The sequence below is a fragment of the Cricetulus griseus genome, chromosome 6, assembly GCF_003668045.3.
Source record: "Cricetulus griseus strain 17A/GY chromosome 6, alternate assembly CriGri-PICRH-1.0, whole genome shotgun sequence".
NCBI lineage: Eukaryota > Metazoa > Chordata > Mammalia > Rodentia > Cricetidae > Cricetulus > Cricetulus griseus.
Window position 1 is genome coordinate 43,270,186 of NC_048599.1, and position 19,254 is coordinate 43,289,439.

Below are 19,254 nucleotides of genomic sequence, written 5' to 3' on the forward strand. Positions count from 1 at the left end.
CCATATAATAGGGGGAACAGTGCTCCAACTAGACATCTTATGCCAACAAGTAAAACTTCCCATACCAGGAATGAGTAGCATCTTGTTGAGTCACTGGCCAAAGGGATACCATAGACCCCACCCCCAAACATCACAAGCTTTAGTTAAGGCTATTGGATACACTCTACAACCTGATGGTAAAGCCCCACTACTGAAGACACAACTTATGTCATTGATCATGGAGAAACTGAGCTGGTGCCAAATTAGAAACTTTACCCCTACTAATTAGTATTCATGGTAGTGAAAGGTACTTGCATGGTATCAGAGGAGAAAACCAATTGATGTCACCCAGCTACAAACCACATAGTTTGTAGGTACATAGTGCAATAGTGGCACTAATGTTATCTGAGTAATCAACCACCTTTGATTAGATTTAAGGCCTATTTTATGAGATGGAACCCATACCTGACACATAAAGTGTTCAAGACCCCAAAACTAGATAGATTATAGGCCCTAGCTCAAAATATACTATTATTCTGCTAAAAAGAATACAACAAAAAACCCTAATGATATAATGCTATCCACCTATAGATCAAAACACCACTTAACCCTCAACAGAAAAGCTTCTTCTTGAAGTAGATGTTAATTAACACAGAGTTCCATAACTGAACAATGAAGAGAGTGAGAAACTTTGAACCACTCAGCCCTAAATAATATCCATGTCTTTGTCAAATCCCTCTCCTCAAGGCTTATGGATCTATACAAAATAGGAGGTAGAAAGAGTGTGACAACCAGAGTGGGGGATGACTCCAAGAAACAGTGTCTTCTTGACATAACAGGACTGATACACATATGCTATCAGTTGGTGAAGACTGTGACAGCATTCACGAAACCTACACAGGTTCAAACCAAACAAAATTTCAGCATTGAGAAGGGGAAGTGGACACAAAGTCCCACCTCTAATCAAGAAACTATTTGCAGTTGATACCTGCTAGGAAAGGGAAAGGAATGGTTCCATGCCCAGGAGTGGTCAGACAAGACAAAATAGACTCCATTTTCTTGTGCATGCACTTTTTGTTTTGCTTTGGTCTGTTTTTGTCTTATTGGGGTTTTTGTTTGCTTTGATTTTGTTTTTGGAGTTTGGGAGGGTTTTTTTTTTAATAGAGAGAGTTTTATGGATAGAGTAATGGGTAGGATCCTGAAGAAGTTAAAGGATGGAAAAGAATAAGACCAAAATGTATTACAGGAAAAAACATTTAAATAAAATTATACATAAATGTATAATCTAGTTTCTAAATAGAAAAAAGGGAGATAATCCAATTATTATGTCAAGAGCCTAGCTAAGAAACTACCCCTAAGGATACATGGATTTGCTGTAGAAGAGGTCTCCTTGGTAGACTGGGGACAGGCTGGGATGGGAACATGAGGGATTGGGTTGGTGGGGTTTATGGAAGGGAAAGTAATGAAAGAGAAATCTTGATGAGGGGACATTTTGGGGTCAGGTAGAAACCTGGTGCAATAGAAACTCCTACTAATCTATAAGAATGACCCCAGCTAATACTCCTAGCAATAATGGATAGGTAGCCTGAATTGGCCAACTCCTATAGATCAGATTGGTAACTACCCCAATTGTTATCAGAGAGCCATTATCCAGTGACCGATGGAAACAGATGCAGAGATCTTCACCCAAGTGCTGGGTCTAGCTTGGGGAATCCATTAAAGAGAGGGAAGAAGAATTGTATGAGCCAGGAAGGTCAAGGTTATCACAAGGGAACCCACAGAAACAACTAACCTGGGCTCATAGGGGCTCACACAGAGCTGGGGAGCTGAATAGGATGGATGTAGGTCTTCTACATATGTGTGACAGTTGTGTAGTTTGAGCTCCTTGTGAGACTCCCAGTGGTGAAAGCAGGGCCTGTCCCTAAGGCTTTGGCTGGCTTCCAGGACCCTTATTCCTCATACTAGGTAGCCCTTCCCAGTCTTAGTACAGCGGGAAGAGCTTGGTCCTGCCTCAACTTGTTATGCCCTGCTTTGTTGAGGCTCACAGGAGGCCTGCCCCTTTTGGAGGAGGAATGGACTGGGGAGGCTGGGGGGAGGTGGGAACAGGGAATAGGAGGAGAGGAGCCAGAAGGAACTGTATTCTGGATGTAAAGTAAATCAATAAATTTAATTAATAAAAAAATTACAAAAAAAACTAAAAAAAAACAAAAACAAATATACCAAATGCCCGAGCCCTAGGAAGGTAGGTCATTTTCCTTCTCAGATTTCCTGCCTCCTTGCACAGTTCTTTGGAACCTCTATGAGGTCTATGGTGAGTCTGCACACCTTTTCTGAGCCCTGGTACAGAAAGGTGTAACTAGCCCTTTTCCTTTAGCTCTATTTTTCAGTTTTGGGTGCTGGCCGCCTCTGCAGGTTGTTATTCTTCCTGGTACTTTTGGCTTCCTAGGTCTTCTAAGGCCTCCCTCCCCACCATGTGGCTCCATCCCCCATGTGGCTGCCTCCCCCATGGAGCTCCCTCCCCCATGTGGCTGCTCCCCCTCCACCCCCATGTGGCTGACCTCCATACCAGCTAATTTCAAAAGACCTGGCTTTCTTGCTTTCTACCATCTATTTTTCTCCTCCATGTTAAGGAACTTACAGTTTGCTTGCCCTGAAGTTTTCCTTTGAAGGCCTAGTAATCAGTCTACAAGTCTCCATTCAACTCCATTCTTAAATTATTTTATTAATGAGACTAAGAATCCCAATAGGAGACCCTAGTTTTCCCCAGTATCATATGATGGCTCCAACAAGATTTCCCAAAGCACTCATTTCTTGCCTTTTAGTCCTTTACTGGGCAGAGAAAAACAGCCCATTGCTGTACCCCTAGATGGCATCAGTATACACTCCTAACTTGTACAACTTAAGATAATAAATAAAAAATGCAACATCAACTCTCTCTCACAAAAGAAAAGTAGGAATAGATAGAAATAGGCAGTGGGTAGAAAAGAGTAATATGAATGGCCAATACACATCTGGAAATGCACCTATCCATGTTCATAAGTGAAGTTATTATGTACTCTGAGATAAACATTACTTCTAATCATTTGCACTGGCAAGAAAAAAGAAAACACAAAACAAAGAAAAACTCCTTAGTGGCAAAGGTATGGACAAGAGACCATGCTGGTGATGTGATATAGTGCTTCGATCTTTCTAGAAAGTGATTTGTTAGCATATTTAGGACAATGATGTCCACAACATTACTCTAATGACATTAAAAAATAAAGGAAAAAATGAATTCAAAGTATTATTTTTATACTTTGAGTACATTAATATATATTATACTATGAGATAATTCATAATCAATAAACATTTTAAAATACCATACAAAATATCACTTATGACCAAATGCTAAGTAAAATTGCAAACGGTCAACCATGTGCTTGTATGTAACCAACCCCATTAGGGAATGATAGGGAAATTGACAAATAAGAATGCATTTGACAATTATTTCATTTCTTATTCTGCTATTAAAATCTTTTACTTATTTGTCATTTCATTTCTAGTAAAAATTGCAGCATTTCAGGGAAAGATAAATGGTTTAGTTTTTGAGAAAAAAATGATTCTGTGCTAAAGTCAGAATATGAGAGGAAAAAGAGGACCACAACAAACAGTGGTGAATCCCACCCTGTAACAAAACCATAAAAAGCCTCAGGACTTAGTGGTGGGTGCTTTAATTTTGATTGTGATACTAGGGTTAAATACTGACAGTTACTACAAACTGTAAAGTGGAAGAAACTCCATTTCCATCACTAACTAGTCCATTTAAAGTAACACCTTAAGAGGGATGTAGAGAACAACTCTAATCCTATTGCCTGGGAGGCAAAGACAGGTGGTTGTTTGTGAGTTGGGGGACAATCTAGTCTACACAGCAAGATCTAAGCCAGTCTCAGATCTACAGGAAGAGAATTCAGTTCTCAGCATCTACAACACATGGCTCACAACTGCCTGTAACTCCACTCCCAAAAGACAGGATACCCTCTTCAGATCTCCATGGGCAAACACACATGTGTGGTATACCCTCACACAGAGAAAATAAAAATAAATCTTTTTTTAAGTTTAAAGCTCATCCAAGTGACATAGAGAAAACACAAGGTTCACCCTATGATTGCTGCAGAAAGAGATAATCATTTGGAACCAATCTCCCAGAGATCTAGTCCTTCCTAGGAGTAGTATAAAGAACCCTCATGGAGAAGCTCTGGGGCTCACTAACTTGAGTGGGTGGAGAGTTTCCATCTGTGTTTTAACACACCTATACTAAAGCAACATTTCTTTCTACCGTAAATACACGCAGGCAACCCCAGTAGTGATATACTTACTCTGCCATGACAGAAAGATGTCATCCTTCCAGCTCACTGATCAAGTTATGAAGGGCACAGTTTTTCTGATTTTACTTAAAGGGAAACTTAGGCTGACTCTAGATAACTATTTTGAACAAAGATAGGTATTTATTAGCTTTAAAATTCATACCTCTTCAACTTGAGTATATGCCAGGTCACCCAGGACTCAGGTGAAATACAAATCATGCACGATATACAACAGATCCGGGATTGGGAGCTGAGATCTGTGTGTTTAACAAAGTTGTGGTCCTGGGACTTCCTTTGAATGACCATCATGTGGTGATTTGTATGTTACTCTCCAAGGACACACACCCTCATTTGAATAGGTTCAAAGCCTATGAAGAGACAGTCTATGCAAAGTGTGTGTATTGCATATCTGCTGTGTTAATATGAACAATGACTTCAAAAGCATTCTTTTGGCATTCAACAATTTATACACTTGGTAAATTGTTGCCACATCTTTGCTCTCCTATTTGCTGGTGTCCTTAGTGACTGATTTTATGTGTTAAAATTCTATGTCACACACTCCTTAAGTGTGTTTTATTTATTTTTGTCTTTGGCATCTATCAGAATGTTGTGCTAATGTTATTATTTTTAGTGAACATTTGGTTAGCAGTTTATTGATGTCATGACCTCTTAATCTCTGAACTGTAAAACCTTTAACCCAAGCTATTCTAACCCCAAAGCCATTTTAGAAGAAGAAATAACTTCTGCTTAAATTATGACCCTTTTACCTGGGTCCTCCTGACTTTATAATTCACTTGAATTTGTCTAATTTAGCCTGGGTAACCCACTCATCATTCAGACCCACCAAGATAAAACTGTCATGCTGGTCAGCCTTCAGTTAGAGGTTCTTGGGTGGAGCAATCTCCAGTTATTACTTTTGGAACTGAAAAGCCTGGTATTCTTGTTAGAAGCTGGGTGATGGAGTGTGAACTGTGGAAGCCAAATAGCTTCACAAATATGCTGTGAGCTTCCAAATCTACCAAGTCTGAGTCTTAGCCTTCTTAACAAAAGCCTTCCTAAGTGGTTTACCAGAACTCCATCCCAGCTCACGAACACCGTGTTGAGGATGTGCGCATTGTGAGAGGGTTGCTTGACATTTGACCTGACAGGGCCATGTTGATTTGGTTATGTATTTATGTTTTATGAGAACTCTAGTTCTACAGCATATGTATTTTCTTCAGTAGAAGGGAGTGAACACATGTATTCTAGTGTTCTACCTCTCCAGGATTTCGACTCCTTCCACTCCACGGCAAACAGGGCTCAGCTGCTTCCCACATTCTTCAGTGTGGTTCCTCCATGTGGGGTCTCCCAGATCCTCTGATAGCACCTATCTAGCTCTCAGGACAACCCACAAGAGATGGAATTGCCCAAATCCCAGATCTGTGTTCCCTCTCCTAGATCCCATCGTCTTACTCAATACCATATAACCCTTGCTTAGATGCAGCCACCCTGGTATTCTTCCAAGACCCAGACATGATACTTTGCATGGCACATCTCCTGTTTAGAAAAAACTCTCTTTCATATGTGTGCCTGGACCAACCCTTCAGCTCCTGACTGAAACGTTGCCTTGTCCATCAGTCTGTCAGTCTTTCCCTGCCAAGTCTATTTAGCATTTCCAGGTATATTCTTCATTCTTCTCCAGCCTTGAACATCCTTTTCTCCAATACTATCTTTCTCACATTCTCTTTTTGCTACTTAATACACTGAATATCCTGCTAACTCATTGTATTTATGGTCTGTGCCCCTCTTGTAGAAGGTTAGCTCCAAAAGGGCGAGGATCGTTGCCATTTTTATCCAACATTTGTTTGAAATGTTTACTTAGCAAACAGTAATGGTAATAACTATTTGCTAATGAATCCATGAACAGATGAAGTAGATTTTTCCTTTTGACATGATAAAAATTATGGCATTGATTATGATGATGGCTGATCTTATCTGTGACCATACTGAAATTGTGCATCTTATAGGGTATGTGAGACCATGTTCTTGAAGTAGAGAGAATCCCAGCCATCAGCTTTATGGCTGTGCGTGCTCCACATGAGCAATACAAAGCAATCCCTTCATCATGACATTGGCCTGCAATATGGAGTAGGATAATCATCTATGTAGTGGTTAGGAAGCAGGGACTCTATAGGCAGATGGCCAACATTCAAATCACTGATATACCGCTTTCTAGTTAGAATGTCTTGGGAAAGTCACCACATGGAAAATGTGATGACAATCCAAAAAGCTAATGAGTGCTTTTTGGAGACTAAACAGAATGATGATTTCTAAAAAATGGCTTAGCATAGTATATGGCCCAATAGTGAGTGTCCACTACACAGCTGCTGTCTTCATTGCTGTATTCTGGAGTTTTAGCCAGAGCTTATCAGAGGTTAGATGGCAGTGGTTGGAGCTGGACGAAAGCCGTCATTTATTATTAAACTTAACTTGGACTCTCTTGGGTCTTTCAAGGCAATTCTTGACTCCTCCTTCCCCCTACCCTGTCCCTTCTCAAGCATTCTTTTACTATTTTAATCATTAAAAAATATAACTTAAATTTTGTATGTGTCTGTGTCTGTGCCTGAAAGCTTTGTGCATGCAGTGGTCATGGAGTTCAGAAAAGGCATTGGATGCCCTGGAACTGGAGTTACAAGCAGTTGTAAGCTATGAGGTGGCCACTTGGAATAGACTCCAGATCCTCTGGAAGGCAAGTGAGAACTCTGAACTGTTGCGGCTTCCATCTTATTTCGGTAGTCCACCACCAAGGCAATTCACCATGAGCTGTAGAACTTGTGAAAAGTACCTCTTTGGACTTCACATTTAAGTTCCAGGTCCTCAAAGAAAGGTTCTTGAAACAGAATTATCATTAACAGCCTATTCTATGGAAGACATAAGTCAAGATTTAGAAAAAGGCCTCCATCTGGATTTTAACCAGCCCTTCGGATGATCCTGATCTACACTTTAAGTTGACAATAATTGGCCAAGTAGGTAAGCCTACTTGGATAGGTAAGCCATGTGAGTCTGACTTTTTAATTTTATATTGTCATGGGGGATCCAGGATGAAGACAAAAACATTATACTGAGTCACCAATTACAGAGTACATTTTCTTCTTTCCTTTAATAGTTTAGGTTGGCCTATAAAATAAGGGGTTTCATTGTTACATTTTCACACACATGTATCATTGTATCTTGTTTATATTCAATCCTCCTCCTTCCTCTGTCCCTCTTCTCCACCCCTAACTGGCTCTTTCCTTCTCCCAAACAGTATCCTCTCTGCTTTCATGCAAATATACGTGTATGGCTCATTCACAAATCCAGCTCCTGCCTATGAGAGAAACAGGATATCTTTGTCTCTTTCTCTGTTATTATTTCTTGTTCTCCCTTTCCCCTTCCCCTTTTAGCGTCCCTGTTCTGCTTTCATGCCACATGTTTATATTTAAAATCTAGACTGGACACATGAGATAGATAGAACATGTGCTGTGTCTTTCTGAGTCTGGCTTAATTTAACATGATGATCCCCTAATACCCATTTTCCCGCATAACTTAATTCTTCTCTTTGGCCTGGCAAACTGTGTATTTACCACATTTTCTCTACCTGTTCATTTTCTGATGGTCACCTTGGCTACTCACTGATGTGAATGGAGCAATGATAAATATGAATGTACAAGTGTCTCTGAGACATGTTGTCCTAAGATTCCCTTGGCCTTCTGAGTCATATGGTAATCCTAATTGTAGTTTTTTGAGAGCTTCTATACTTGTGTTCATAGTGGCTGTCCTGGTTTACCTTTCCACCAGCAGCATATGAAACTCTGTCTTTCCCCAGATCCTCACTACTATTTGTTGGCATTTGTATCCACGATACTAGCCATTCTAACCTGGGTGAAATGGAATCTCAAGTACTTTAATTTGCATTTCCCTGACTGCTAAAAATGTTGAACATTTAAAAAAAACATATTTATTGGTCATTTATATTTCTTCTTTTGCAAACTGCCTATTCAATTCACTTGCCTATTCATTGATTGGATGGTTTGTTTTTATGTTATTTAAACTGTGCAGTTTTTTATACATTCTAATTTGCTGCCAGATGTATAAATTGCAAAGATTTTATTCCTTCAGTAGGCTGTCTCTTTATACACAGTGAATTTTCTTATGTGTACAGACTCATAGCAAAGAGATGATAACTCTGTGAAACTATTTCCTCATTTAGGTCAAGGTTACTCATTTCTTTTATATTTGCCATTAGCTTATTATCAAGGCTAGTGCTTTATTGCTAAATTCACTTTGTCTGTCTCTCAGTGTGTGATTAAATATTAAATATTAAATTATTTATTAATGCATAAAACAGTATCAAGAATTTTATAGTCTCTGAGAAAGTATTTTGGCAGGTATACCTTATCACTAACAAAGAGGGTGTCTTTTGCTTTCACAGGTAGCCTTGAGGCTTTGAAGGAAGAAGAGAACAGTCGGCAGCATAGAGTTTTGTTGTGTTTGTTCTTGAAAAGCTCAGTGATACAGAAGTAGAAGTGAAAACTTGCAGCACATGCTTCATTTTTTACAGATTTTTTTTTTGCTTCCTTGTGCTATGCCAAAGATTCCTGTAACTAAGATAACCTGACATCCAAAAATAAGCCAAGATAGGTAAAAACAAAACATAGCTTCATGGAGGGAACAGGGGAATTTATCAAACATTCGAGAAGTGTTAGTGTGGAGGGCACTGGGTAGCCTCTCTATTCGCCATGCTGGTGCCTTTCACTCTGCACTGTGCCCTTTGAGTCCTCTGAAAGCAGCAAGCATTTCCTCCTCCAAAAAGCCCTGCAGCTGCACAAACACAACCCGTGTTCCTCGGCTTACCAGTTTAATGTGCTCTCGCTTCTGGTACTTCTCACTGTAATACTGCTCTTGCCGAAGATTAAGCAGCTGCTGTTGCTGCTTGTCCTTCAAGTCTATTAACTTCTGGGTCATTTCTGCATCCAGAGCAGCGAGGTCTTGCTCAATGGCCGATGAGGCATGGTCAGGGCTGCCAGGTTCGGATCTGCAAAGACACAGTGCTTGGCTCAGGAACTAAGCAGGTAGTAACAGGTGATTGGAAGGTTCTGGAATGACTCCTCTCAGGGTCACTGGGCTTGGGAAGAGACGAAGCCAATAGAAGGAGAAGCATCCGAATAGAAACTATCTTTGAATAAATTGTTCTTCACATTATATGCAGTGCTCAGGGGAGATGATGGATGGGTAGGGGATGCTGTAATGAACATAATGTCTGGTGACTACTTTGAGAAATACGTAGGATTTACTTGTGGATTAAGGGAGATGAGAGGCAGGAAAACATAGCTAGGTCCTCAAGGTCTTGGCTTCTCCTGATACATCTTTAGATACTAGGTGACAAGAAGTTGGGGACTTTTTGTCATTGTTGTTTTGCTATTTTGAGGGAAAGTCTAAAAAAAAAAAACCACATGGTAATGCTTCTACATCTTCCATAAAAACAAGGGCAAAGTAATTACAAGACTGCTAGAAATAAATCCTTTGATGATATGATATCAGGGAAGTATTTCTCTCTTGGAAGAACATGCAAGCTTTGTTTATTCAGAGATGTAGAATTATCTGACCTATATTTTCTTTCCTCAGAGGCTAAGAGTTTAGTCCATGCTCAAGGACAGAAACTGCATCAAAAGTTGATGCTTTACTGCAGAAATACAATGTGAGCTACGCATGTGATATTTGACCATGAATGTCATTTAAAGCTTTCAGTAGTCATATTCAAAAAAGAAGGGGGTGATACTAATTTTAATAAGATGTATTATATGATGGGTATGAGGTAAATACCCTAATCCTAGCATTCAAGAGCCTGAAACAGGTGGATTGTGAATTCGAGTGCCATTTTTAGCTACATGGTAAGCCCCGGACACAAAGTAATAATTGTGTGTGCATATGTTAATTTAACCAATTAGAAGAACTCAAGAGATGTAAGAGTTAGTTTAGTTTTCTTTTTAATGGAGTCCACGAAATCTGTTGTGCAATCCATAGTTTGACCACAATATAATACTGATAAAATTTACTTTTTTTCTTGCCCAGGTTAAATGTGAATTTTCCCACTGAACTATAACCCCAGTACAAATGAGCCACATTTGAAGGGCCTAATAGCCACATGTAGTTCACAGTTCTTGTCTAAGGTAGGTGTGTGTGTGTGTGTGTGTGTGTGTGTGTGCGTGTGTGTGTGTAGGTGGCATGTAAGTCCCTGTGCTCACAGGTCAGCATTAGGGGGAACCTGGGACTTTAAACACACAGGGCTGTTCCTTCAAAGAAAGGGATCTATAATCTGTTATCTCCCCAGAAGCCTGGACACAGATGTGATTAATAGCCTGGTGACCTTTGTGCTATCTGTGTAGCTGAGACCACACTGGATCCTCCTCCAGACCCTTATCATAAGCTTGTTTTTCTCAGCCAATCAATAAATCTTTATGGGAGATGTCACGTGTATTTTACAGAGTTTTGATGTAGTCATACCCAATCTTTAGTTTATTTTGTGCTTTATTGTGCACATGGGATAGGGTTAATTCTCAACAGTAAAATGTTCATCAAATTGTGCTTGCTTAAATATGCCATAAATAAACTATTTGTGGTCAGACTCGTGAAGATTGAATCAACAGGCTACTTTGTCATGTTGAACTACTTTCTTGCCTCCTGTGAATCATTACTCTGCTGTCCATGGTGGTCACACAGACCCTGCATGTGTGGTGTGGTGTGGTGTGTGTGTGTGATTCAAGCAGAGTGGAAGGTTTTGGAAGCCCTGTCTGGATTCCTCTGCATGCTGGCATCTTCAGACATCATAGGCTGCAGAGGTGTGTCCGGTAATGTTATTTTGATGCACTATTAGGAATTAGGCATGAAAGAAAATAAACAAACGAATGTGTGCATCATTTAATTGAAGTTCTTTGGAGGTATTTTAGAGCAAGCTTCACCTTCACTGGCTGTGTAGTTACAGGTAAATGCTATTGATTTAGCCTTTAGAGTCCCCTTCAAAGAGCGACAAATTTTACCTGCTATCTCCTACATCTGTTCTACCTCTAAGGAAAGGTGATTTTGCCACTTTTAAAAAAATCAAGTATTGCATTTCAATTGTGTTTTCAAGGTGAGCACATGTTATATCATATGTCACAATATGGCTCTGAAGCTGCATCCTAATTTTCTCTACAGCCTGGTGGCAAAGAGGATGACTCAGAGGACTGTGAGAGGAAGGATACAGCCCAGCCTACTGTGTTTCCGGCCCATGGACAGGAGGCTTACACACTCACACAACACAGCCTATTGTGTTCTCAGTCCACAGACAGGTGGCTTACACACTCATACAGCACAGCCTACTGTGTTCTTAGCCCATGGATAGGTGGTTTACACACTCAGTTTCTGGGTGACTTAAAGAATTTCCAGCTAGAGAAGAAGGCTATATTTCCCAGTGGCAATTATTCACTGTAAGTCAAACCCTTGAAAGACTTTAATGAGAGCTGATGACATGTTTCCAGGAAAGCTCCTACTATGAATTCTACATCTGGTTTCCTGGATCTGTGATGACAGTTAGATTACCCTGACCACATCTACTGATTTATCAGTTAACAGGAAAAATCAAGACATCTCACAAGAGTGATTTGTAAAACAAGTTTCTTGGTTAATCTCTGCAATCCCAGCACTCAGGAGGCTAAGGTAAAATATTGTAAAACTCATACTAGTCTCAGCTAGTTCAGGGCCAGCCTGAGCTACACAGAAACTGTTTCTCAAAAACCCAATAAACTAACCAAATAAACAAAGGACTGGGATTAAAGGTGTGTGCCACTACTGCCCAGGCATCAAAGGAATATTTTTTAAACCAAACTACAGAAAATCAAGTAAATAAGGGAAGTAATGGCTTAAAATGCTTTTGTCACCAGTATGCTATTTGTTTAAAAACTCAAGTGTACACTGGGATAGAACTCAAGGGTACTTTTACTTTTAAAAATTAAAAATCTTCTAAAATATGTATTTTAACATTATAAGCAACGTTTTACTTTAAGTAGTGTGGACTGGTGTTCACGATGATTTTAGAATATTGTCTTACACTATGCTACTAGTGTTCATTAATTAAAGTTAAAAAATGTAAAATTGCTTTGACATTTTGCTAAATAATCCCAAGGAAGACAAAAATTCTTCCCTAAAAAGACACTAAGAAAACTTAAGTCACCTTCACTTTATTTATAGTTCCTTAATTATTAAACATTGAAGAAAACATTTTCACAATAAAAATCAACCCCACTGATCAGAGAGCAAAATATTATTTGTCATCAACAAACCAGCAAGGAACACTTTGAGAAAATATATGATCACAACTTAGGAAAGTGGGCTCAAACATATAGAACAGTTGATAATTCATCTTATTTGGCTTTTGCTGTCTCATAGGTATATTCACAGTACAGACATATACACTGGAGCACTAATCAGTTTCTAAATCCTTTGTGGGACAATAGGCACCTCTTCTGGAAACAGCCACATGTCAGGTTCCAAAGTCACCAGGTCACAGAACACAGCTGGTGGGTAGGCACCATGCTTTGGCCCCACTGTAACAGCATCCTGTGCTCTGTTTGTGTTTCTGACTTGGCCATGAGTGAGTGGGCTTCAGGTCCTTGTTGCTGTACTGTGGAAGATGTCTGTATACACTGGGTGGGGATTCAGTGGGAGTGCACAGGGATGATGTCTGTATACACTGGGTGGACTGCTGTGGGGAACACATATGGAACATGCCTGTATATACTGTGTGCACTGCCTTGGGGCGTGCACTGGGAAGTGCATGTGTGTGCTTAGTTCCTTTGTGCTGTGTTCTTCCCAGAACCTCAGTTTATCTGAAAACCTTCTTTCCTGTTTGTCTGTTGCCAATGCAGTAGTTATGATAGGTTAAGACTGAATAAGGATGGGCCCTAATCTAGATACTAATATCTTTAGAAGATGGAGAAAATTTGGGCAGGAATCCCTATACAGAAAGAAAGCCATGTGATAGTGCAGGCAAGAGACGATACGATGAGTCTGCAAGCTAAGGTAAGCCATGCATATTTCCTGTAACCGCCAAGAGACCAGGAACAGTGTTCGCCTACACCTCTCAGAGCCGGTGCCCTGCTCACATACTGATTTTGGATTCCTAAGCTCTGAAACTGTGACATGGTGTTTTTTAAGTACCCAGTTTGTGGTACCTTGCTCTGTGGTTCTAGGGAACCAGTCTAGTACTTCTGCCTAACACATCCTTGATGTGATCAATAGAGATTATGCTGGGGTGAAACAGTTCCACACCAGACCCCAGTGTGATCAGAAAGAACCTATGTCACAAAGGCGAGGACCATCTATATGAACAACCTTCAGTGGGATTTGAAAGCAAAAGCCAAGGTGAGATCCATGTGGAAGTCAGAAAGCAGAATGCTGAGAATGGTATTTGGCAGCCAGTATCTGCTACAGCTTAGAGGTTAAGCCCTCCATTTTCGTGCCGGAGATGTGACAGGAGGAGCCCAGGAGCCCAGGAATCCTCACTTCTCTTTCTCATTACAGCAGTCTAAGCATGGAGCAGTGGCTTTTATGTGGCTGGAGAAAGAGACTAGAGAGGCAGGTAGGATTTAACCAAGGCCTTTATGATGCATTTCAATTTCTGGTACACCACTGAAGAGTTCTGGACCAAATCATTTTTTTTTGAGAACTAAACAATATGAACTTTTATTAAAATGTTGAAGTTGAGAGAGATTTCAGGGAGTGGCTTAGTGAGAAGGGTTTGCTCACTTAGTGGCTTAGGGTTTTCAGGGAGAGGTCTCTGAGAACTGATCTTATCAATAACAAGACTTCAGACCAACAGTGCCAGCAAACCCTGTAGCTTGTCAGAACTGCAGAGCCACCACTACAGGTTTGTGTCAGACATTGGGACGGAGGTCCAGACTTCTGAGTCTGAGCAGCTCTCCCTTTGCTGTTCCTGTCAGCTACACTCTGCCTTAGCCAGAGTGGAGTGCCTTGAACAGATGTGGCCATGGTGATCACATATATTTCAATCTCCCCAAAAGATACCTGGAAGGTTCCAGAACCATGAAGCCATGTCTTCTCTCCTCCAGGTATCCATTTCATATCCTAAACTCTCTTAGAAAAATAACACAAGAATCCAGCCCTTTCTTCTACTTCTGCCGCACCCTCTTTCTAGGAGAAACATTTATCATCATTCAGCTGGACTCCTGACAAAGTGTCCCCTTCCGGTCTCTCTGCTCCTGCTCTGAGTCCTCAGTCCTGGCAGAATACCATGTGGTGTCTGGGCACCACAACTTCAGCATCACATGCTCCAAGTTGACTGAACTAGAACCTGCCAGTAGCTCATGAAAAGCCTGGCATAAGAGTCCATCTTCCATGCAGCAGCTAGGAGTATCGTCTGAAGTTATTAATTAGACTATAAATGTTTCGTTGAATCGTTTTCTTCAGTGGATTCTTATTCAAGCATATAAGTTCTGAATTATGTGCCACTTGCTCCATCTCTAAAAGACCTTGCTGAAATAGTGCCAACTCTATAATCCCTGCAACAAGTTAATTTTTACCGTTTTGAATCTTTCCCTTGACCTGGAACCACCTCCTATCACTGTCTCTCTGTGGTTGTCCATGGTTGACATCTGATTCTATACTGACATGTAAGAATGGGTCTCCCAGCTGGGAGTTTTGGCATGAGCCTATAATCTCAGTATTGGGACACCATTGTAGAAATATCATGAGTTCAAGTCCATCCCAAGTATCTTAGGGTTTTCATTGCTGTGATGGAAACACCACGACCAAAAACAACTCGGGAAGGAAAGGTTTATTTGGTTTACGTTTCCTGGGTCACAGTCCACTGAGGGAAGCCAAGGCAGGATTTCAAACAAAGTGGGAACCTGGAGGCAGAAGGTGATACAGAAGCCATAGAATGTTAAATTGTGTTAAATAGCTGGCACACCAAGCCACATAGTTACACTCTGTTTCAAAACTCTAGAGATTGGGTATACAGCTAAGTAGTAAAGGACTTGCCAAGCATTGCCAACTCCATGGGTTCCATCCTTAGCACTGCAAAAAACAAAACAAAACAAAACACAAACAACAACAACAACAAAAACAAAGGGAATCTTCTGTTCTCTGAGGTCAGCCTACATCACAATATTGTTCCTTTTTTATCATCTCCATGATTATGCTGTATGGCTACATTAGTTATCCATTTTCTTCTCATTACCACGATGTCTTGGGTTTCTGTTGCTGTGATAAAACACCATGACCCAAAACAACTTGGGGAGTGAGGGGATTACTTCATTTCATACTTCCAGATAACATAACAATTCATCATTGAAGGAAGTCAAGGCAGGACATCAGGACAGAAAATGATGCAGAGGCCATGAGAAACATTACTGACTTGTTCCTCATGGCTTGCCCAGCCTGCTTTCTGATATACTCCAGGACCATGGATGGTGCCATCCAAAGTGAACTGGACTCTCCCACACTAAACATCAGTCAAGAAAATGCACCACAGGTTCTTCCACGAACAGTTTGGTGGGGACATTTTCTCGGGTTAAGTTTTCCCTCTTACAAAATGACTCTAGCTCGTGTCAGTTGACATAAAGATAACCAGCACAGGAGACTATATATTTGCTATTTGAGGATAACATTTTTATAGATTACAATCATTGCATTATCCAAGGGGCATGAAAAATAAGGCAAGCTTGTCTCCACCACATTGTAAGTACATGATGCTGTGAGAGCCGTAGGCCCCAGAGTTTATATCAGGGCATTATGGGTTTCAGGTATCAAGAGAAGGTTGAAACTTCTTCATTTCTTCAACTAGACTCTAGGTACATAAGAGTTCTGTGCCTGCCCTGTTGACAGCTGCTATGGTGGGAGGTGCATCAGCCACCTGATATTTGACTCACAGAATAGAGCTCTGGGAGTGCAACTGTGTGTTTACCCAAGAATTTGTTCAAATGTAAAAATCCATAACCACAGTCGCAGCTATCTTGGAAACAGAGAAAGAAAGTTTACTGCAGTTCAGTCATTCAAGACTAGCCTGGACAACTAGCAAGATATTGTCTCTTACAAGGAAAAAAAAGGAGAGGAAGGAAGGAGGGAGGGAGAGAGAGAGAGAGGGAAGGAGATAACCAAATTAAGTTCACAAGCAAAAGTGAACTTCTCAAGAACAGCAGAGTGGAGTAGGTGGTGTGATTCTCCTCCCTGTGGTGGCACAGGTTTAAAAAATTGTGGCCCAACACATAAATCATACACACACACACACACACACACACACACACACACACACACACACACACACACACCAAGGGGCGAAGGGACAGCATCTCTTCTCTCATGTATAAAATTAGCAAGTACTATCAACTCACTTTTTCTTGCTGTCCTTCTTGGCGGACTTTTCCAAGGCTGCCCTCCGTCGTAAGTAGTCATTCTGAATCTCATTGTACTTGGTGGTGTGCTCCTTGATGAGCTCCGTGGTTTTCTTGTGGTGTCTCTTGACCAGGTCTTTCATTTCCTTGTAGTGTTTCTTCTGAAGTTTCACGAACGATTTCTGTTGCTTGAGCTCTTCGATGGTCTGCGCCTCTACTTCTGCAAGAGAGGAGCATAAGAGCTGAGTGACAGGGTGGACTGAGAGTCCAGAGAAAGGGTCAGGGGCATCCTGCTCAGAGAGGATCAGACCATCCACCAAGAGCACAGCTTGGATGTCAGACCTAGTGGTCAACTGCTCGGACTTGACAGCCAAGCAAGATGCTACCTACCAAACTTTGCAGAGACCAGTTCCTTCATCTGTAGGTTTTAAGTTTGGTTCCCTTAGATATAGAGTCTAGGATGGGGATTTCGATGCCTGTGACTTACTGAGGGCTGAAGTGACAGGAGGGAGAGAACTGAGCAAGGTGCATGGCAACTTGAGTGTGGCTTTGGAATAATCCCAGGGGAATCCCAAGTGTGCACTGCACCCCAGGGCTGGTCTCCTCATGAATAAAGGCCAGCTTCTTGTGAATTTTGTATACTCAGAAGGGGGACACAACTTTCTAGAACGATCTCCCTTTAGATAGAGGGCAAGTTTGCAGAGAAGTAGAAACTGGATTTGAACAACCTAGCCCTACTACAGAAGGACCACATTAGAGGAAAACGGAGCAGATATCCAATTTCATCTGTTTCAGGATGATAACATTTCTATTAGTTCACAAGGCTGGTCTGATGGTGAAATTTAAAAGAAATTCATGGAAAGTGCTGAATAGTTTCTGGCATGATGCCTGTAGAGACTCAGCAAATAATCACATAGGTTCCGCATCTCCCAGGGGACTCACTGACAAGGGACACACCATAGGTTTCTCCCTATATCTCAGTGGATGTGGTAGTGGAGTATGTCAAGTAAGTGTCCTATAATCTAATTTTCACCAAGGTTCCAGAAGAGCTAGTGGCCACCTGTGTGACTGCAGTGTCTTATCCAATGTTGAGAAAAAAAAGTCAATGTGACAAAGCCTGACCATAAATCACTCAGTATTTCATATGCACACTTCATCAGTTTTGTAACATGCATTTAAGAAATGCATTATCACTTCTGAAATCAAGATTCCATACGTTTCCCTATTGCTTTTCCTAGTATTACAAGAACAGAACAGGGGTGTGGGAAGTCTTTCAATGTATGGCGTGTTAACTTCGATGATTTACCATTTATTTGGACCCAGATTAAGTCAGAGTTCATATGTTCCATTTCTTGATATGATATGCAATTTCTGTTTGGGGAACAACAACAACAAAAATACCATAAACATTTAAAGCTATCAAGCGATTCAGAAATAATATATGTCACGAATCATAACAAATCTGAATAGAAAATGAAATGCATTGTGTATAAACAGGGAAACTGGAATGGTAATTTCTGTTGTGAAATACCAAGGCCTTTGCACAGCTGAGCACTTCCTGCTTGTACCATGTATCTGCCCTGACAGCTAATTTTTCTTCTTTTTGAGGAAAGAAGCCGAGGAGAGAACTAGGTACATTTATTTAACGGTTTCCCTCAGGCTCAAACTGATTCCTGGAGGTTGCATAATAAGTGGGGCTTGCATTAAGAATTTATAGTCCTAAGGAATTGCCACATTTCCTGCTAACCAACTGCACCTTACTTTGTGAAAGAATGGTTTCCGGAGCATCAGCTGTGCACAGTTTAGAAATGGGACTCCCCATGCTCTAGCCTATGAGAAAAAGACACCCTAAACTGCCTTTGAAAAAGCTTCCAGGCAAAAGGCTATCCCTTGGAAGATCCAAAAATGTAAGAGTAATGTCCATTTGCATAAAGACACAGTATCACTAATGGTGAACTGCCCAGAGATGGCCACAGTCAGGGTGGTGGTTGCTGCTTCTGTGTAAGCATTTACGTATTTTTAGATGATACTTCAGCATCCTGTTTTGGGCATCAGTGTTGTATTGCTTCCCACAGAACTCTTTTTTTTATTTAATTTTTACAAAATTATAATTTCACATGTCAATCCCTTCTCTCTCTCCTCCCCTCCCCCCAACCCCCACCCTCCCCCCTTGGCTCCGCATGGAGGGTAGGGCCCTCCACAGGGGGCCTGGCCTAGGCCCTCCCCCATGTGTCCAGGCCAAGAGAGCATCCCTTCACATGGGATGGGCTCTCTAAGTCCCTTCTTACACCAGGGAAAAATACTGATCCACTATCAGAGGCTCCATAGGGTGCCGACATCCACTTTCAGGGGTCTGGATCAGTCCTGTGATGGCCACCCAGACAGCAGTCTGGGGTCCGTGTGCTCCCCCTTGTTTTCAGGTCCGCTGTTTCTTCCACAGAACTCTCTTAAAATATGCTTTGTGGCCTTGTAAGCTCCTCACACTTCTTTTATGCATGATTTATATATTTTGATGAAATGTAACT

General features: G+C 41.0%; 1 protein-coding gene across 7 annotated transcripts in view; it reads right to left on the minus strand.

The window, feature by feature from the left end:
- Plcb1 (phospholipase C beta 1) overlaps nt 1–19,254 on the minus strand; it is a 678,981-nt gene that overhangs the window by 92,335 nt on the left and 567,392 nt on the right. For all 7 annotated transcript variants that reach the window (XM_035446906.1, XM_027421690.2, XM_035446909.1 and 4 more), the window contains 2 exons: nt 16,730–16,949; nt 9,195–9,375 (listed from right to left, as the gene is read on the minus strand). In XM_035446906.1, coding sequence (XP_035302797.1) covers nt 9,195–9,375; nt 16,730–16,949 — 401 coding nt within the window. The remainder of the gene's footprint in view (nt 1–9,194; nt 9,376–16,729; nt 16,950–19,254) is intronic.